Genomic DNA, 21,354 nt, shown 5'->3' with positions numbered 1-21,354 from the left:
ACTAGGGCTGCTCAGTCATCTGGTGAAGATATCTGTGCTCAGCTTTTGAACCTTGGAGACTGTAGATTTTGGTATTTCCCTTCATTCACCTGAGGCCCCTACCCCCCAGCAGGAGTATCAATCACAGGAAACCAGGCAGCCTGTACTGTTGAAATCATCAAAGCCATTCCTTGTTGTGGTCACCTCTAATCTGCTCAAGGTTTCCTAGCCCCATGTGTGTTTAATGAACAAATGAGTACATTTGTTTAGAATCAAAACAACAGACTCCATATTGTGTGCTGGGGTGGCAGGACAGTGATTAATCACATTCTTCAGGCTACAAACTTGACAGCTTTTTTTGAATTCCCACAGACCTTCTGAAGGGGAGGAATGAAGAGCTGAAACCAGACCATTACCTCCGCAAAAGCCCCTCCCTGGAATCCCTGAGCAAACCCCCCATGGCCTTCAGCAGCAGGATGCTTTCCTCCACCCCCAGCTGCCTGAAACCCCAAAGCAAACTCAGGTATCAGCCCAATTTCCTGGGAAAAACAGGACAGCCCAACAGCATTACCTTGGAACCAAGATAAATGTTTTAATCTGGATGTTTTAATCTGGAGGATCTCTTGTCTCCAGGGCAGACTCTGCTGGCTGGTCTTTGGGAATCACCAGGCTCTGTTAGATCAAGATATGAAAATTCAGATTGTAATGATCTTTAAAAAGGGAAATGAGGATAGCAAGCTTTCAGGAGCCACTGAGTTGTGCACAAGAATTCCATCATGTGTACATGTGGTCAGCCCTCTTTATCTTACTGTCATTTTCCATGTTGTGGTGAGCTAAAAACCAGAGGCTCTGTGGTCCCTGAGGGATGAAGGAAATTTGGCACATAATTTTCTTCTCTCTTGAGAAAAAACATACATTTTCCTCTGATCTCCACCATTATTTCCACCAGTAGAAGCTGTAGAGTGGAGACAATGTGGGTGTTTTAATTGTTGGCCTTTAAATATTCTCAGCTTTCACACTTTTCACACCCAGTTGAGGTGCTGCAGAACAAGTTCTTGAATAAAATGAATTTACTGTTACAGATTCTTTAAGCAGTTTCTTTCAATTTTACATCTAAATCCTAGTTTTTAATATATAAAATAAAGAGATTACTTGAAAATTGTATAAGCAAAGCTGATGACAATAACAGCAGAAATGTTTGGTTAGCACACACCACTGCCTATCCACAGGTTCTGTTTTTTCAGCTCTTCATGTGCAGTGACACCACCTTGTGTAAAGGAAAACACTAATTGCAGGCTCCAAAACCTAATTCAGTTTGGTTTATGTTCATGTTCTGTGCTGCCATTCTGCTGTGTCATACAGATATTAAACAGACTAAAAAATTAAAGAGATTTCAAGTGTATTTATTGTCTTCTCCCTTCTTCCGTGGTTTAGTGTGGAGAGGAAGGACCCCTTGGCAGCCCTGGCCCGGGAGTATGGGGGTTCCAAGAGGAATGCTTTGTTGAAATGGTGCCAAAAGAAGACTGAAGGTTACCAGGTAAGAGAGTAGGTACCTTTTTACTTTAATCACTTTCCTATAGTATGCAGTAAGCAGTCACTTCAAAGAAATATGAATAATATTGTATGTTGATTTTTGCATGTTTACTTTTGTGGGCTGTTTCCATCCTCTTCATTCAGATTCTCCTGGCAGTGTTACCCTTTTCACTGTTAGAAGTGTTCTCTGAGCATCAGCCTGTAGGTTTCTTTCTCTGATTTACACCCAAGTTGAACTAAATGTATTGATTTTAGAAAAAAAGGATGTGGCTTTGCAAATATAGAGGCCTGTGTGACATCTCAGGGTAGATATTAAAGTCAGAAGAACCAAAGCACAATCACAATATTGATTTATGGTGAGAATTTTGCCTTTCTATCTTCACTGCTTTGTTTAGAGGAATTCTCTCTTGGACATTCTTCCTCAGCCTGTCATTCCCATTGCACTCTCTGCTGTGCATTCACTAACTCATCATGAACTTGCTTTTCCCAGCCCCTTGCACTCCCATGGTAGGGCTGATGTTGAGCTCCACAGGGAGTTTTTATCATTCTTGAGTACAAGAAATGAAGAACGTCATCCTCCTTCCTGCCTCAGCCACTGCAAGGGTGGGATGAGGTAATGAGCTCCACAGAGCAGAGCCCTGATGACTTCTTTTCCAGAGATAACACCCCTGTCTGTGAGGCTTCATCTGTGCAAATTCCAGGATGATCTGTCATTCCTCACGTGGAGCCAGAACCAGGGGGAAGCTGGGATGCAAACTCTTTTCAGCCCTGTGACACAGCAGAATGAGAGCATTAAAAACTTGCTGCTTGGCTGCCCAACTTCTCTTTTTGGTGGCAAAATGTGTGACAGCAATTCCTCATCTGAGCTGGGGGGAAGAGGGGGGATTCCTTTCTGTTTAAATTATGATTTCATTGAGCAGTATGGGCAGAATGGATTAGAATAATTGATATTCTCAGTAGCAGCTACTCCCCATGTCCCAGATTCCCTGAGGAAAGCTGGATGAGTGACCTAGGAGGGTGTCTGGGGATGAGACCTGGGGACCAGCACACAGGATTCCACTTTTTAAATGCTTTAATTCATACAAAACTTATGCTATAGATGGAATTTTTCATCCTGCTCCTGGCAAATATAGACTCAGTTTAATTTAGTTTAAGATCAAGTCCAGCCATAAACTCTCCTTGCATGGACTACAGTGGGAACATTCCCTGGCCTTGAACTTCAGCGTGTTCCCCAGGAGGCAATCTCATAAAATAAACCAGGGACACCGAGGGGAGTTGGGGGAAGTGCAACACAAATTAGCAGTGGCCCTGGAGGGTTTTGTTTGCTTTTTAAAAAAAGAAATTGCATGAGTTTACAGTAACTGAAGGGAAACATGAAAGCATCTATGTTTCTGTAATTGGCTATGTCAATTCTGAGATTCTTATTTAAACAGTGATTTGATATCAGAAAGATATGCATACTGAGAAAAAATATTGAGAACATGAAAACAGAATCACTGGAGTGAAAATAAAGTGGGAGTTCAGTTTAAGGACTAGGAGAAAAGCATATGAAAATGGGATTGCATAAACTGGCATGATAGATCATATTATTTCAATTGTCATGTTTTGGTGCCCAGATGAATGTTATGTGGCATTTTGGCCATTGATTCTGAATAACTATGCAGGGGAGGTGCAAAAAATCTCAGGAGGAGCAAGAATTGTGGTGAAATCAGGCTTTGGACTCAGTGTCTTTGTGCAAAACTTTGGTGGAACATCTCCACCTTAAAAACCAAATCTAATGTATGGTTCCCTATAAGAGTTGTGCAGTGGCACAGGCTCTCTGCTGCCAGATACACAATTCTGCTCTTCCTTCTGCCTCTCCAAGTTCGTTGACATCATGGTGTGTAATGTAGGGCCATGAGGTGACCAGGCTTGAGAAATGCTTTTGTGGCTCTGAAACTCATTTACCACAAATACTTTAAACCACAAAGCCTGCTGAGAGTAAGCTATTTGTGTTAAAATAGCTTTTTCTCTGTTGTCTTGTGGCTTTTTTCCATCTATTTAAAAAGATGATACATCCTAGCAGCATTGTGAAGCAGGAACTGGGTGCCTCTTTTCCAACAGGCTGGGTTCCTGTGAGCTGGAACTCCTGGAAGCTGCTGAGAGTCATTCCTGTTGCATTATCACCTCCCATAATCATGTCATTAGTGACTGTGGTGTCATTTAAGTACCCTGATTCTCTTTGCTCTCTGTGGAGACCATTTGTCAAGGGGCCAAACCTCTCTAGATTAAAGTCTATTGCCATTCACAGATGTATTGTGAAAACACAGAACTTTAAGAGGCACTTAACCCATGATCATTAGAATTGAGGATTATTGTTTCTGCCACACATGCTCTCTCCAGAGAGGAGAAGGAACTGCCACCACGTTAATGAATATGGAACTATTTTCATGCTCTTTTCAACCACTACACACCCTTCCTGTGGCCCAGAGGAAAAGAGGATCTGAGAGTGGCTCTTTCCTCCAATACATTTTCGTGGTTATTCTTTTGTTCAAAGTGATGTTTGGTTTAACAGGACCTATTTTGCATCCACCACTTGTTGAAGATCCTCCATCTCTTACAGTAAAGCTCTGTGGTTGTTTTATACAGAAGATTGCTAAATAGGAGCAGACAGGGAATGTCCTAGAAGTGATAAAGGGAAATGGCAGCTACCTCTGGAAATGTTTGTATTTCATGTATTCTTGATCTGTGTTTTAAGGCATTGCATGGGATCACCTCCCTATGGCAGTGTCAGTGCATCAGCTGTGGATCAAGGCAGCTCTTCATGGAGCACAGATACAAAAGCTTAGGCAGAAAAATAAAGCTGTTGCAGTATTTGCTGTTTGTCAAGTAATTATAGCAAGAGACTGCTCTGCTGGTGGTTTGGCAGTGGATGTAATATAAAGCTCTTTATCCTTTGTGTTCAATTTAAACTCAGACTAATACCAGCTTTTTGTTTACGAATTTGTGGCTTTCTTTTCCTCGCAGGAATTTGCATTTCTTTTCTCGTTGTGCTAGGCAGTATTTCCTCCAAATCCTCCTTGTTCTCAAGCCCTATGCCATGCTGTTAGCCCCTGCTTTTTTTGTCTGATTTGCTGGCTGGATGAGATCCAGCATGGATTAAGTGTGACCCAAAGATGGACATGACATATTCCCTTTGGTGAGGTGGTCATGGGACCATTCTCCTTTGGGAGAGGGACTCTGCTGGGACACACTGCCAGGATGGCAATTTTTGGGCTGCTGATGCATCAACCAGGTGCATTCCTGGGGCTGCACTTTGTGAGGACCTGCTTTATAGGACATCCCAAAGCTCCTTCATGGCCAGTTGTACTTTTAACACGTCTATATTTGAAGGTTTCTTCTTTATTCTGGAAAATAAGGGCTCTTTTTAGAAACAGGAAGTTTGTTACTTCTTTGTATGTCATTAGTGTGAGTAGTTGGCATTTTCTGTCTACTGAAGCATTAACCTTTTCTAATTGTCAGCTGAGAACTTGACCTCACTGGCATCATGTGGGACTGCAGAGCTGTGTAAAAAAAAAAAAAAAAAAAAATTATATCTATATATAAAATATAAGTGCTACCACAGTCCCTCAGGGTCGGTATTCAGGCTGGCAGTTCCAGCAGAGTTGATTCTTCACCAGAATTAGAACTGAATGGGACAAAACCCAGGATCAACCTCTGAACCTGGTCAGAATGTAATACCTGGGGCTTGGCTTGCTCAAACACTTCCTTTGACACGTATATGATGGAGCTCAGTTTTAAAGCCTTGAGAATCCCAGCACAGCTGTGCCTTGTCCTGAGGAAATACAGGAGAGAACCCACTGGTTTCTTAATCACCAGATGTGCACCCAGGATTGGTGTCTGGAATTAAAATGCAGTAGCCAAATCCTGGCATGTGAGGAATAACCAGGTTGATTACCAATGTAATCACCCCTTCTCAGTGATGCCAGTGCACAAATGTGCTTCCCCAGTGGAGCCAAATAACTTGAGCCAAGCTCTACCTTTTTTCACATAGAGGGCTTTATCCTTTAAACAAACACAAGTCTCTTGATTGGAAGGATAAAATAAATGCAGCTCTCTCAAGCGTAGCTTTCTATCCTGCTGGGTCATTTTAAAAATAGCATTTACATTCTGTCCATCCCAAAGTCCAAGACACTTCCCTTGTGTTGCCTGGATGCGCTGACAATCAGTGAAAACACTGAATTGATTGGTCACCAGCTGGAACAGCTCCAAACTGGGAATTTGACTGGCAGGGAGCTGGGCCCTGCTGCTGGTCCACCAGTAACCTTTGGTGGTGGGACCTCTGCCCACCTTGTCTCCATCCTCCACCCTGAGCCTGCTGCAGTCTGCAGCCTGCCCCTCCACCCAGGAATTCCAGGGCATGCCCAATCTCTGAATTCTCAAGACAGATAATTAAAAAGAGCTGTGGGAGCAGCCAGTGTGGTCATTAGCAATTCTGCACCAGGGCTCCAGGCAGGAAGTAGCTGTGCTGCTGTCTTGGACACAGAGTGGAGCTAATTCCTCCCCTCCTCTGTCCCTCCCCTCTTCCCCAGAGTATCTGTGTGGTCCCTGAGCTGTGCTGCTGCATCTCCACTGCTGCAGCCTTGGGAATGAAGGGACCCAGCCCAGTCTGTTTCTTCTCTGTGGCATTCAGCACTGGTGTCATTTGTTGGAGCTGCTGAGAAAACTGAGGGAAGTGGGAGTTGTGTGGCAAGCAGGGAGTTGCCATTCAGCAAGGGAGCATAACAAGGGGAATTCAGGCTGAAAAGAGACATGCAGAGCAAAAACCAGAACTGATCAAGGTCTAATTGGATTATTATAAGAGGGGGAACTCCTTAGTCCCTGCTTTTGGTGTGTAATCTACCTCTGCAGACAGAAATGACTCCTGCTCTGCCTTCTCTTGGAGTGTGACTGGTGGAAATTACAGAAATACCACTCACACTTGATAAATACCTCTTGTCACCATTACCTCATCTCTGAAATGACCCAGACACATCCATAAAATTGCTTCTGCCTAGACCAGCTCTCATTTGGTCCTGTATGTTTAACAACCAACCAGCTCCTTGTGAACTTGGTTTTATACATTTTCTGTCTCTCTTGTGCATAGCAATAAATTAAGACCCAAACTGAGGAATATGTACAAACCCCTGTAACTTTACTAACCTTTAGTGAGACCTTTGAAGTAGGTGACTTTTAGTAATGAGGATGCTGTCATGGGGTTATTTGCATTCAAAACAACTCAGATTAATTGCTAGGAAAGCTTCAAATTAATCCACTGTGTGTTGCATGCTATGCCAGCAGCTACTCTCAGCCTGTGTTCACTAGAACTTGTTTTCTTTATAAAAAGTCAGTCTTTATGTATAAAAATGCAAACAAAAGGAGCAGTAAAAGGCACCAACAGAGCTGTTTGGCTCCTTAGGCAGGTTGGTTGCTCACTGCATGGTTGCAGGGATGGTTTCAGTGTCAGTAGAATCTTGCCTTGCAAGCAAAGGAAATAGGAGGCTACATAATTACTTTATTACCTTTACTGTCTCCCATTTGCTACTACTTTCATTTTTCATTGTAATGAAAACTTCAGCCATTTCAGCACCACCTCTCCCTTGTAACCACAATATCAGAACTAAGCTGCCTTGAAGAGGTCCTGAAACACAGGAGGAAAGAACTGAGTTTGAAGAGTGCACAGATTGTTTTGGAATGGCTCTAGAATTTACTCTGAACAATGTCTGTAGGACAAGTCCTGTCTACATGAGCTTGTTTTAAACACAGAATTTTAGAGAGCATCATTCTACCTATTCTTGCCAGTCTGCCGTGGGTAGGAAAGTTAATATAGGAAAATTGGATCTGCCTGACTTTTTGGTGTCTTCTCTGGTTTTTGAGAGGGAAATAGTTGGGAACTGAAACATCTTTGTGTAGGATGCATAATATCCTTTTAAAATTTCCTCTGTTTAAATGTCTCTGCTCTATGTAAATTCTATAGCAAATTGGTGTTTGATGCTTTTACAAAAAGAAAAAAAATACAGCCATAAATTCTCTAATATCTTGTCTTTGCTGAAGAGCTCATTAATTCACACTTACTGAAGCAAATGATGAATGGTAAACCCAAAGCAGCACCTGTGGTAACAGTGGAGAAAGAAGCAAAGAGAACCTAAAAATGTGATGGGAAGCTGGGATTCTTTATAAAAAGAAATGCAGTAAATGGCATGACTTTAAAAGAGCTGGCATCAGTTCCTTTTCAGTTCATCGTGCTGTTATGACATGATTTAATTGCATTTTCAGAGAGCATTTTGTGATCTGAGCTCTGCTGTTCCATGCATGTGTAATCAGCAAAAAGATGCATGGCTAACTGACATGCTGAGAGAAGCATTAGAAATATGGATTATGGGATAAAACCACAATATTTTAAAGAAATTTAAAGCAATTGTTATGGAGTCTGCAGTTGGCTGGGCCATTTGAACCAGGGATATTAATACAGGCTGGAGGATAGGAGGTCACCTGGCTTCCTTCCCAGTCCTGGCTACCCACTTAATCTCTGTGCAATACATTGCTGGGTTGATTTCTTTTAATCACAAGGCATTACTTCATTTTGTATTCCATTTAAGAGAAAAAGATTGGTAAGAGAATTGAGAAAGCTTCCTGGTAGTAGATGGACTAAATGTGATGTACAAATCACTTCAGACTTGCAGCTCCCCATTGAAAATAGCTGTGTGCAGTTGTCATCTGGGTGTACCCTGCAATTACAGAAGAATCCAGGCAGCCTTTAATTTCAGACATTCATGCCTTTCATCCCTGTTAACTGGACCTGACCACACTTCTCATTCACCCATAGTTCCAGTAGATTGCCCAGATGTTTCATATCTTTGCTGGAGCATTTCAGATGAACTGGAGTATTTTGCTTGTTTTGGAGGCTGAAAGGAGCCATCCTTCCCTCATGTTGCTTCTTAGGAACTGTTCAGAACTTTCCCAGTGAGAGCCTGAAGATTCCTTTGAATAGAACTTCTTTGGCTGAACCCTGTTAACTGGCCCCAGCCAGTTAGGGTGTAATAAATCAAATTAGAGCTGCGTTTTGTGCAGCTGTTGTTAAAGATGGGTAGGTTTGGAAGTTGATTGTAGGTACCTTGATCCATTTTGCTTTAGAAAGGTCAGAGTTCAGATGTGCAGAGCTGTGACTTCTGTTCAGCCATGTGTTTAAATATATCCACATAAAATCACTGACCTGTTCAAGAGGAGCTGTGGGGACCTGGGTAGTGATGAGCCACTGGAGGGAAGCTGCTATTAAAAACAAGGCAATTGAATAGATTCAATAAATTGAATCTGTTTACTCAATAGATTTATTTTCAAGTATTTAATTTTATATTCTGCATGGGCTGAACCTCCATGATCAGCTACTCTGGCAGGTTCCTGGTGTGCCATTCCATCCCAATAACTTGGGAGAGGCAGGAAGGGATGCTGGATGCTGAGAGAATGGAATAATGATGCTCAGGTTGTATTTCTTGCAGGCCTTCTTTCTCAGAGTTCCAGGCTAGCTTCAAGCTGATTCATGTCTGTAATTGATAATTCTGGCTCTCAGGGAGAAAATTATGACTCAGAGCCATACTGTGGGCACAGTAACACGTGCATAGTGGGAATATCTTGTATCATGATTTTAACCTACTCAGACTGTAATGAGGAGTGCATGATATCATTGTTGCTTTTTGCTTGGAGTCAAAGATCGAGTGAAATCTAATGGGGTGGTGGTTTTTTCCTCAGACAAACAAAGGATTGTTTTTAGTGAGAACAGATCACACAGATTTCCCTGGGTGTCTTTAGCAGGGCTCTGTTATCTGCAGGAAAGGTCCTGTTCCTGGAATGGGGGGCTAAGGTCAATCACTTCCAGGTGTTTTGTGTCTTTTAGGCTTGACCTGACACTGATGTCCTAGATTGTACATTTGTTACCAAATAACATTGCTGGATATTTCTCTTTTTTTTAAATTTTACCTTAATGTTCATAGAAACAGACCCTTCTGGGCACTCTGGTACTTTGATAGCTATGCTCCCTGGTGTGCCTCCAGATCCCAGTGTCAGAACATTCCCAGTGATGTAGAGGAGTTCACTTGTGAGCTTGAAGAGAATTTAGTGTTTCCACTGATTGGTGACCCTGCAGGAGTGCTGAGGACAAAGCCTGGGCTGCCACTGACCACAGGATGTACTGTGGCCATATGACAGCAAATTTTTCCTCCTTTCCTGATAAATGCTGCAACTCAGTTTGATCTGAATCCCTGCTCCATTTTCCCATTTCCCCCTGCACTCATTCTGATGGCTCAGATTGTTGCCATCCTTTCTGGGTGTCTCATGAGAAGCCACATGGAGTTTTTCAGAGCTTGGGGTGGGGGTTCTGCTGTGAGCACAGTGGGACACAGAAATCACCCTCCTGCAGCTTGGGGTTGTGCATTAACAAGCAGCATGGACACAAATAGCTCCCATATATTCAGGGACTGAATAGGGAGAGAGGTGTGGCAGCAAGACTGAGACAGGCTCTGCTGCCAAAATAATCAAGAGAAGGGAATAGTTTCCGAGGTGTTCATTCCATAAATTGTTTTCCTTTTTTTTTTTTTTTTTAATGGCTTCAGGGGAGCCAGAGATCTTCCGAGAAATCAGAGTTGTCTCTATTTTGACTTAATTTCTCTTGGTGTGGTGGAGTGGGGAGGTACTACAAATAAAGCTGCAGTGTAGCAAAACACAGATCACTTTTCATTTACCATGTCCTTATATCCCAAACTGAAAAATTTCTAACACAGAAGCCAAGATGAAGTGCCAGGGAGAGGGGTTTGTACTGTGTATGAAATGGAAATGCGTTTGTTTAGAGAAAAATAAACCAAAATTCATTGATTCTTGTTAGATGTAAAAATGGAACTAGGTGGCCTTGAGTATGCCTAGGTATTTTTTATTGTACTGTGAACTGGGTAGTTGAGCTGAACCTTTGAATGTTCGTTTTGGGGTTGCATTTAGGACAAAAATTCAGATTTTAGTTCGTTTTGGCTGTTGATTGTGGCAAACCACTTTGCAGCAGATTTCATCTGTGGTTCAAACATGGTCAGCAGAATCCCATCCTTGAACTTTTGCTTGTTTGTAAGCCTTAGATCCAAAAGTTACTGAGCATGACTGGCTGGACAATGCTGTTGGGGAGGTGAGGATTTTTGGACCTAGTTTTGGTGTAGACATGAGCAGTTCTTATGCGTAGATATTGTGCTTTGGGAAGAAAAGAGCTTTAGATGTATTTAAAATTGAAAAGGTAGATAAAATTATTAAACTGATTCTGGGATAGTGAAATAGTGTGAAGGAGCAGTTTTGTATCTCACATAGTAGTGAGTATCTTTTAGTATCTCACATGTCTCATAGTAGCATCATGAAAATGAGGATAGATACAACGTTCCTACACAAACAAGCTTTCCCTTTTTGTCTAGTCCTGTTGCATAACTAAGGCTCTGTTTGTTCCTGTTTCCATGGCCTTTGGGAAAGAGGAGGAACAACCTCCATTTTCCATTTCCATCCTACAGTATAAAATGAGAATATTGGCATTTGCTGATAAGCTATTTGCTGATAAAACATGTTGGCCTCAGTAAAAACACTTCTGTAACTTGGCAGTCAGTCCTTTCCCACTAACTGCAGATTGATAAATAGAAAGGAACTTGTTTGTCTGAAACTTCAAGAAAGCAGAATAATCCAGCTCAGCCAATTCCATACACACAAAGTTGGACTTCCAACTAAAAAGTTGCAACTTTATGGAATAGCCAATGCCAAGGCAGCTTTCAAAGCGAAAATTTTTTTTTTCTTCTGATGTTGTTCAGCCAGTGCCTCATTTTTGCCTTGTCTCCACTGACAGATGTTAATAGAGCCCTACCATGTGGTGGCTGGTGCAGTGTGGGGATGTCAGCTCTTTCTGAGCCTATTAGAGTTGTAGATTTATTACAAAGTATTTTAACCTGAAATATTCTCTACTGCTTCAATTTGAGTCATGTTTGGTTATGGACATTTATTACTAACTGGAAATCGTGTCTGACTGGACCAAGTCCAGGTTGGATAACTAATCAGTGAGGCATCAGGAGCAAGGAGCACATGCTGAAATAATTCCTGTCTGGGTTTTAGTGTCTGCATCAGCTGTTGTATGAGAGATGCAGTAAAAGCCTTGTCTTTGGGGGAGTCTTGAAAGAAACCAGAAACCAGCTAACTAAAGAAAATGCAGGGGTGGGGAGTGTGAACAGAAGCTGAGCACACAGGAGGATGTGGCTGCTGAGGGGGGTTGGAGGTGGCTCCACACCTGCAGGAGTGTGGGAGAAGGTGCAGCTCCACCGTGTCCCAGAGCCCCCCTGCTCCAGCAGCTCTTGCTCTGTACCAGTTCACTGTTCTGTTTTTAGCTGCTGTTTGCAACTACAGCTGCAAGACTCGGCCATGGGAATTCCTGAGTGTGCTGGTATGGCCAGGCAGTGCAGACAGGAGCATCAGAAAGGTCACCTTGTTCACAGGAGCAGAACTGGGCCGTGGGCCTGTTTTAACTGCAGCTGTGCCCCATGAGAGCATCCAGGGAAGAACCCCAAGTGCTCTCTGTATCCCCAGAAATCTTGATTTAAAGGAGTTCTCTGCAGATGGGCTGACTTTAAAATACCATTTTCTGTTTCTGTAGTCACTGCAGCCCCCATGGTTCTGGACCTCAGCTGTCATGAACAGGGAAACTGGGCTTGCTCTGTGCACCTGAGTGCAGCCTTGTAGTAAGAGATGTGGCTGGCAAAGAACAATCCAAGTGTCTAGAAACAAGGGAAGGAAGTTTATATTTGTCCACATAAACTCCCAGCTCTATTAGACTATTTATTTCTAAATTTTTGTTCTTCACCTCCCTCCTTTTGGAGGTGGCAGTGGTGGGAGTGTCACCACAGATGTTTCTAGCTCAGCTCTGGGGTTTTGTTCCATGGCTGCATAAAAACTATTGTTTGGAGATTTTTTTATTGTTGTGTAGCACTGTTCAAGGATGACTCATGTTTTCTCTTACAGAATATTGACATTACCAACTTCAGCAGCAGCTGGAGTGATGGGCTGGCCTTCTGTGCTCTCCTGCACACATATTTGCCTGCACATATTCCTTACCAGGAGCTCAACAGCCAGGACAAAGTAAGTTGTGGTGTACATTTGCAGAATTCACGGTGAACAGAATGGATGAAAAGGGGAAGGAAGTCAACAGTGAGCTCCCAGGGAGAAATGCAGGGACTGCTGGGTGATGAAACAGTGACAAGTTGGCTAAGTCCAGTGAGTGCTGCAAATAAACACAAAGACAGTATCCATCACAGTAAGAATTATAGTATGTACAAGAATGCTTTATATTAATTAAAACCTTTGCAGAAACCTTTTACTCATAGTAAAGACAGAACTGTAGTGGTTTTTTTTCCAGTTGTAACCAGTTTCACAACAACCTATTTGTCAAAAACAGAGGGTGTCACTCAGGCAGAAGTAGATGAGCTGTTCAAAGACAAAGAACTTGTGAGTGAGTAAGATCAAAAAAGAGTGAGACTCAAAAAACAGTCTACAGGCAAGTATGGAATCCAGGGGTTTAGTTTTCAAATACACCTGCTCATTTAAACTTACTGGGTAACCAGATGCAAGGACAGGTTCAGGAATAGTGCTTTGATGTTAATCCTTTTGAACTTTATTTTTACAGAAGAGAAATCTGCTGTTGGCATTTCAAGCTGCTGAAAGTGTGGGCATCAAACCCAGTCTGGTGAGTAACCTTTGAGCAAGGGGACATTTGCTGCAAACACCATTCCAACACCTTTCCTTGTTGCCATGTGGCCAGTCAGTGACCTTGCACTCAAAGTGCTGGGGAGGGCTGCCCACCATCAGGATGGTGTTAGGAGAGCTTCCAGAAAGAATTTGTAGAATCACAGAATAAATATAATTTGGAGGAGCTGCTGCAGGTCATCCAGTATTGAAATGAGGGTTTGGATTATGTTCTTATTTTAGATGCCAGCTGCAGATTTTTCATAATTTTATGGACAGATTTGCCATATTACACCATTACATTAATGGTTGCACCATTTTGTTTCCTGTTGTTTTAGTACTTTAAGAAACAGAAAGACATTAAACTGTTAAAAAAAACTTTTCCAAAATTACCTATCTGACAAGGGAGATAGAAGTTTAATATGAAGGGAAAACTATTATGGGGTTCATGAGCTAGATTCAGAAGCAAAGAAGGATCAGTTTAAATGAAGTTGTATAGAGAACTGATCTTTGATTGCAGATGGAAGAAATATTGTAGATTGCAGAATGCATGAAGAGATTTGAGAATTGCACTTTCCCAGTGGGTCATTCCTGTGGTCCTGATGGCTGTAGGGGCTCAGGAGTGGGAGCAGAAGTGCTGAGGGGGCTCAGGGGAGCCGTGCTGGGGCTGCCTGAGCGTGGTGCTGTGTCTGGCAGGAGCTCAGCGAGATGATGTACACGGACCGGCCCGACTGGCAGAGCGTCATGCAGTACGTGGCCCAGATCTACAAATACTTTGAGACCTGAGCTGCAGAGCAAGAGGTGGACACGAGTGGGGAAGAGAACAAAGAATGCTACAGATGCACTCGATCACTTTAAAAACCTGCTTGCTCCTCTTCCACAGCCAAGCAAAGCTCTTAGTGTGAAAGGAAGCTCTTCTGTAGGTTTGATTCCATCTGGGACTGCAACCAAATAATTCCCTGTTGTCCACCTTTGCAAACCAAATCCATTGGTAAGTTTGCTCCCACATGGAAATTGCAAAGCGTTTTCAAGCACACATGGGATATTTCTGAAGAGGATCCCTTGGGCTAACAACGTTTGCCTTGACAGGAGACCTGCTACACAATGAAGTTTTAAGTCAATGTGGACTAAGCTGGCACTCAAGGGAGGCTGGGAGATTAATATTAATACAAAAGCTCACAAAAATGCTCTTCTTGCCAAAAGATGCTTAATTCATCCCAAGTACATGTTGTTTTCTTGCCTCCATGTATTTTATACAACACCTTTGACAGATGCACTTAAGTTGTAGAACCTTAACCTGAGTTACTCTTGCACATCTCACCCAATAACTGCACTAATTTACTCATAGCATAACCAGCAGGATGGTAACAGGATCATTTGTAACTCAGAAACCACCCTCTGTTCATCACCAGCTAGTGAAATAAGTCTGAAAGATCCTGTTAGGTGCTGGGACTTCATTTCATCTCAAACAGAATTAATCTCTTTGAGGAAAATAGGTTTATTACTTCAACTTCATTACTTGATTACTTCGGGAAGCCAGAGCTTGGTTTCCTGGCTGACTGTGCAGGCACAGTTATCACAGGAACATTGCAAATGCAATTTAATAGCTTTAGCTTGAAAGGTGCCAGTAATCAGGTGAGCAATACAGTGACATCTCATATTTTTTGTGGATTGAGTGGAGTAACTTCTTCCTTCTGTGTTGCTCCTGTCTGGTCAGCACAACTGTGTCATTGCTGCCTAGAGGCAGGAATCTGGAGACAGCCTGTGCCCTGGGCCATGAAATACAGCCCATGGGGCACTGGGACAGGCTTGGAAATGATATCATGCTCTAAAGGAACACAGTCATATATCAGCACCAATGGAAGGTGCAGCTTCACTCCACAGATGACAACAATGCAACTGGAACCTGTCTGTGCCAGGGAGATCAGGCACCAGGGAGCAGCTTCCCACCTCAGTAACACTGTTAGGAAAATGCCTGATGGACACTGTGAAGTGTCCATTATTCTGTGTCTCTCATTTCACCTGATGAAATTAATTTTTGTGTTTGTCTCCAAGGATGGAAGCATCCAACAGGCTGCTGGATTTGTTCTAGGAGCAGGTCTGGGAGAGCATGTAAAGGCTGCCTGGCTGCTTCAGGGCATGCTGGTAGGAGAAAGTTGGTGTTTAGTTACTGTGCTTAACCCTGATGCTTTGTGGACATTAGTCCTAGGGAGCTAGGGATCATTTCTCTCTTGCAAAAAATATTAGTGCTCACTGCTCCTGCCTCCTGGAAAAAGGCTCATGAAATGGAAACAAGAGATTTCACAGAACAAAATTGGTTTCAGGCTTTCAAGGGCTTTGCAGGTGGCTGATCTCAGCCTCTGGTTCCCCATAGTGCTTTGTTGTTTGATTTGATTTTACTTTGTAATGCTATTTAATTAATAAACAACATGTTTCAGACTTGGTGTTCTCACAGCAGAATACAGGATTCAGGAATAGATGGTAGAGGCCAGGGACCGCTTTGAACAAAGAGGATGCTGGAGGAAGGCAGTGCCTGTTCTGCGGGAGGATAAAATCATCTCTTGCTCTTGGTTTTAGTTTGAAATCTATTCTAATCCATTGCCTCTGGGAAAGTTCAGTTCCAGTCTTTAGAGAGGCTGTGTGATAAAAATGGCCCAGGGGAGAGCACTGACAGTGCCCCTGATGCTGGCTGCCCTCCTGCACTGTGAGCAAACAGCTGGGTGCTGCCAAGGCAGCTCCTTGCAGGGGAACCCTTCCTCGATGGAATTCACTCTGGAGTCCATGGAGAACCCAAGATGAGTTGCTGTAAAATACAGGATGAGATGAAAGAGGAAATCTGTGCTGAGCAGGGTGCCTTGAGGCACTTGCACTGCAGGGCCCCATTGCCTGTGGATGCAGCAGCTCTTTTCCCTGGAGGTGTCCCCTGGCAGGGATCCCAATTCTCTCCAACGGGCTGGAGTTCAAAGCTGGAGTGAAGTCAGCACAGAAAATTCCATATTCCTCAGTGGGCTTTGGATTGGGCACTTGCAGGGATGAGAAAAACACTTTTAATTCCCAGTGTGTAGTAAACATCTCAAAGTCAGAGTAAATGATGTAAAAAGAGGGAATTTTAACCCCGTGGTCACTGGAAGGGTTTGCAGTGTGGCTCAGTGTCCATGGGGTGTGTGTCACCTCCTGTGTGAGCATCCTCTGCTCCCAGGGCTCTTCTGACACTGCTCTGGCTCTCAAGGCTCACTTTACCCTTACAGACCATTCTGTGGGATCCAGCAGCTTTTTCTCTTTTTTTTTTCCAAATGATTTGTGCAAAGTAATGTTTCTGTCATCTCTTTGCTGCTTCCTCTCCTATGCCCCTCCCAGCAGCATAGTCCAAACACTAATTCTACCCAATTCTAGTGGTGTATTCCTAATTTTTTTACTTAGCTAGGAGTTACAACACAGAGTTGTAGTAGGGAAGAAGATACTTGATTTTATCTTTTCTTCAGTGTTACTGTTCTGTACTCAAACCTGCAAAACATCTTATTTTGATACTTTGAGAGATGGTTTTCCAGATTATTTTTTTAAATTAAGAATATTGTTTATTTGTTCATTTAACTTTTACAATATTGGGGGGGGGTTCTTCCTTTTAAACCTTGCACAGTTACATTTCTAGACCTTGATTTTCACAAGTTGCTGTTGTTTTTTCACGCTGCCTTAAAATTTCAATATGAATTTAAATTTATCCTATATGAGATGCTGCAGGCCTGGTTTTCAGAGACTCTTCAGGCCCTTGTGAGACATCTCAGATTGGGGCTGCAAAATTTAAGTTCCAGCTGCCTTTAAAGTTAGGGAATTTAATTAAATTAAGCAAGAGGGTATGTGGATAGTCTTTATAGAAGTTCTGAGAATTCTCTGAAAACGTCCTGAATGTGATGATGTGACAGGGATGGTGTTGAGCAGTTGGTTTGCCTGAACTGCCTAAATCCTTTCTGACTTTGCCTCTTAGGAGTAATGGCTCTTTCCCTGGTGTGCAGGCAGATAAATCTTGTCTTGTCCCTTGCTCCTTGAATTGTCACTCACAGGCACCACCTGGGGAGTCTGTGGGACTGCAGGGAAGCAAACAGCTGGTTTGGGATGAGCAGGTGAGAAGAAGGGTTAGGAAGGGGGTGCCAGTGACATTCCAAGGAGGGATGTACTGCAGTGTAGGAGAGGAAAGGAGATTGGAGCGTGGGAGGTGCAGTCCTGCTCCTGGGATTTCAGGTGAGACAGAGAAGGTACAAATTGTTTCATGGCTTGGGAAGGTACAGAGGTGTGAGGAGTGAGCCCAGAGTCAGCCCCTCCCTGTGAGGAGCTTTTCTAGAAGGGCTGAGGAGCTTTTTTGAAAGTTCCTGGTGAGACTGAGGGGGAGCCCAGAGTGTGAGGAGAGGGACAGGGGACAGACACACCTGGGGCTCTTTGTCACAAAGGACATCAGAGGGTCTGTGTGGGCTGTCAGCTTGAGGGGCATTCCTCCTGAGAGTGCAGCCTGGGGGTCCCAGCAGGTGAGGAGAGGACACAGCACAGTTGGCTGCCCTTGCCAGGCTCCCCTTCCCCTGCCAGTCGTGGCAACACGAAGGGGACAGAGACTTCCTGTTCTTCCTGCACTGCAGCAAGGCAGCTGTGCTAAGCAGAGGGATTTGGGGCTTATGCAGGGTCCCTTTGAGGTTTGGTAGTTTTCTTTCTGTGATTGGAAGTTGATTTTGACAGGTTTTGTCTCTTGTTTTGTACATGGAACCAGTTCTGTGCAAGTTTTCTGTCTGAACCAAGTGCACACGGGTGGAATGATTGGTTCTTCCCAGTTTGATTCCTGACCTGGAACTCTTCAAAAATCCACCTTTTAGCTTCCCTGACTTTCCCCCTTCCTTGGCAATGCCCACACGAGCCTGGGCTTGTTGGTTTGTTCATACCTCCCTCATCCTGCTGTGCTGGGGGTACCAGCAGCAAGGATCTGACTGGGCCAGCTCTTGGCAAAGCTGAGCCTTGTGCATCTGATCACAGGCAGGGGCTGCATGGGATGAGATTATGCATTTTCCTGTCACAAGAGGGCTTTTTGCCTAAAAAGACTCAGGGCATGGAGCATTAAGACATTTTTAAACCCAGCAATAAGTTCTACTATGCTCAGCTGTGTTGGTTTGTACCAACTGCAGTGCCATCGACGCTCACTCACCGACACGGTGCAGAAGCAGCTTCTCACTGAACTGCAAGTAACTTTATTTTCTCAACTGATGGTCTCTCCATTTTTGACTTGCACGTGTGCCAAGTCCCATTGGGCAGTGCTGGACACAATGTTTTTATTGACTGTTGGTCCAGGCTTGAGTTTGTCATATGGGATGATCACCTCTGACAGTTTTAGCTTTCCCTGTTGGGTACAGATGTTCCATCGTAATCTAATTTATACAAAGAGCACATTAGAATGTACATACTAAGCATTGCAGATTTGGACATGCTAATATTTAAATATTAACATTATTAAAGTGTATGATGCAAAATCTGTGTAATATTTCTAATAAATCTTTTTCTGTTTCTGAGGTTTGTTGAAATGTTTCAGTTACCTACATACAATACAAAATCCAAAGTATCTCCCATCCCTGGAAGTGTTCAAGGCCAGTTTGGATGGCAGTCTGGAAGGTGAGATGACAACTCCCAGAGCTCAAAGCACCTGGGAGGCAGTGACAGAACATTGAAGAGGGTGAGCAGAGTGTGCACAGTGCCAGAAACATCCCTTGGAGTCTTCTGCAGCCACCATCCCCTCTACCCACAGAGCTCTCAGAGGTGCTGAGATCAAATTCCAGAACAATTTCACAGAGGCTGCTTTTGTCCCACGAAGGTGGTGACAGCAATACCAGAACAATCCAGCTGCCAAGTAAGCAAAGAAAACTGAGATTATAAAAGAAATGGGCATTTAAAGCTCCTCAGGCCTCTCAGGTGTGTTTGTGTCCAGCTGGGCAGGTGAAACCCTGTGGGAAAAGTTGTCATTTACATAACCCAAGCTACTTTGCCTTTCCCCACCTGGGCATTGTGTTTCAGCCCTGGACTTTTAATGCTGGGCCTTAGATGATGCTCCCAGGCTCTGCTGTCTCTTTTCAGAGTACGCTCCTGGTGCTTTGATTCATTTGTGGGGAAAGCTGGATTTTCTGTGGACATGGCCAGAGAGTGAGAGCCACGGACAGGTTTGGTTCAGCAAGAGACTGAAATCTAAAGCCAATATTTTCCTGGGGGGGGGGGTTGTGGGTGGTTGTAGGTGGGGTGAGAGGAAAAGATCCAGGGCTGCTCTGTGGCTCAGTGTGCTTTCAGTGACTCCTGGTGCTTGGAGAACATGGATTGGTGTGGAAAGAAAAATTCCCCTCCTGACTGGTGAAAGGTGGAAGCCAGAACAGATGGAAGAGAAGCATAAGAAATGTGAGTAGAATAAAGAGTCTTCCAGATGGGCTGCAAAGGTCAGAAGCAGGTGGTTGAAGCCTCACAGTATTATCCAGTTTAATACTGGAGGACTCTGGAGTAAATGTCACCCAGGAGAGTCAGGTGCTGGGGGAGTCACTGGTTTTATTGAGCTTAACAGGAAGAAAATGAGGCTGTAAAATGTCAGCGTGGGTAAATATTATTCACACATCCAGAAAGTGAGCTGCTTTCCCCTCTTAAATACACAGCAATGACCGAGGCTTCATCCTCAGACCCTCAGCAAGAGTTTAAGCTGGTTAAAGAGAAAGTAACAAGATTAAGAGAATTAATGTGGGAGCAAATGCCTTTCTTAACCTGCTCCACACAGCTGCACACCTTCTGTGCAAAGCCCCCGTTAAAACTTCCTTTGGTTTTAAAAAAAAATAATTTATAGCAGTTCAAACCTTTGTTCCACCTTGATGTGCTGTAACTTTTGCCTCCTCGGTCAGCTCATCCTTTGTCTCGCAGGAAGCCACTCCCAGACTCTAATCATGGAGACAAAGGAACTCCCCAGGTGAGCGATTCCTCAGGACATTCCCAACATTCTCCCAACAGGATGAAATTCCTGGCAAGTGAGGTTGCAACCATGACTCTTGGGTTTTTTTCAGTTATGGAACATTCGTTACTTTCCTTACCCAAATTTGAACTACAACCAAGGCAGGTCCAGTGAAAACAATGAATGAAAGTGTTCAGCCCAGGCAACCCAAATGTGTCTGAATAAAAATAATTTATTCATAAATAATAATCTCTGCACAGCTCAGCCCTGAAGAGCCCTTCTGGGAAGGGAGAGTTCTGTCTAAAGTTTGCAGAGGGGTTAATGATATTAATAATAAATAATATGCCATGGGATAGGGCAGGCCAGTTCTCCCCTTCAGCTTTGATTAGCCATTGCTTTCAGAGAGACTGAGCTCAGAAGGTTTCTGGTGGAGTCTTGCAAGGATGGAATCCACATTAACCAAATTCTTGGGCTTTAACAGCACCAGGTTTCCTTTTGCCAGTGGTTGTGGAGTGTGGATGAAACAAAACCCTCATCTCTGATGGAGCAATCCAGCAGGGGCTGTGCAATAACGACCCTGGGGTTCAGACAGGCTTTGAGTGTTTGAGTGCAGATTCGGTGTTTGCTGCCAACAGCAAGGTTGGTCCTGCCCCTGCATTTGCTCATTTGTATTTCTGTGTATTCTGCAGCTTCCCTTCACCACAGCTAAGCTGCTCTTTAACCCCTGGGTGACCTGCCTGGCCCTGCCTGTGAAAGGAGTCTGATTTTTGGGGATCAAAAGTGGTTTTCAGAGCTCTGGCTGGGACCTGGAACACCAGAGGTTTCTAAGTCCTCTGAGAGCCACAGATAATCTCAATAATAATAATAACAGATACTTATAAATCATGAGCTCATCTTGCAGAGAAAGCCAGCTGAAGGATTTGAACTAAATCTTGCTTTTCTCTAGTATTTGAGCATAATTCCATATTCAGAGCAGTTGTGTTGCACCCGTTCAAGACCTTTCACTGCATTCATTTGGAGCTCCAAATGTCACATCTGTACATGAACCTGAATTGCTTTAAAGGCCGGGGCTGAGGACTCATTTCCCTGATGTCAGGGAGCAGAACCACTTCTCCTTTTGCTGTGACGTGTTC

The 21,354-nt window shown here is 43.6% G+C and overlaps 1 protein-coding gene across 4 annotated transcripts in view; it reads left to right on the top strand.

Moving 5' to 3' along the window:
* Nucleotides 1–18,815, top strand: part of SPECC1 (sperm antigen with calponin homology and coiled-coil domains 1) — an 85,037-nt gene extending 66,222 nt beyond the window's left edge. For all 4 annotated transcript variants that reach the window (XM_071447773.1, XM_071447772.1, XM_071447774.1 and 1 more), the window contains 5 exons: nt 352–502; nt 1,414–1,516; nt 12,553–12,669; nt 13,214–13,273; nt 13,969–18,815. In XM_071447773.1, coding sequence (XP_071303874.1) covers nt 352–502; nt 1,414–1,516; nt 12,553–12,669; nt 13,214–13,273; nt 13,969–14,058 — 521 coding nt within the window. In that variant the 3' untranslated portion in view covers nt 14,059–18,815. The remainder of the gene's footprint in view (nt 1–351; nt 503–1,413; nt 1,517–12,552; nt 12,670–13,213; nt 13,274–13,968) is intronic.
* Nucleotides 18,816–21,354: the final 2,539 nt, after the last annotated feature.

This window comes from Agelaius tricolor, unplaced genomic scaffold (assembly GCF_023055355.1).
Source record: "Agelaius tricolor isolate 1412-34295 unplaced genomic scaffold, bAgeTri1.0.p SCAF_25, whole genome shotgun sequence".
Classification (NCBI taxonomy): domain Eukaryota; kingdom Metazoa; phylum Chordata; class Aves; order Passeriformes; family Icteridae; genus Agelaius; species Agelaius tricolor.
This window is presented reverse-complemented; position numbering and strand designations above follow the sequence as displayed.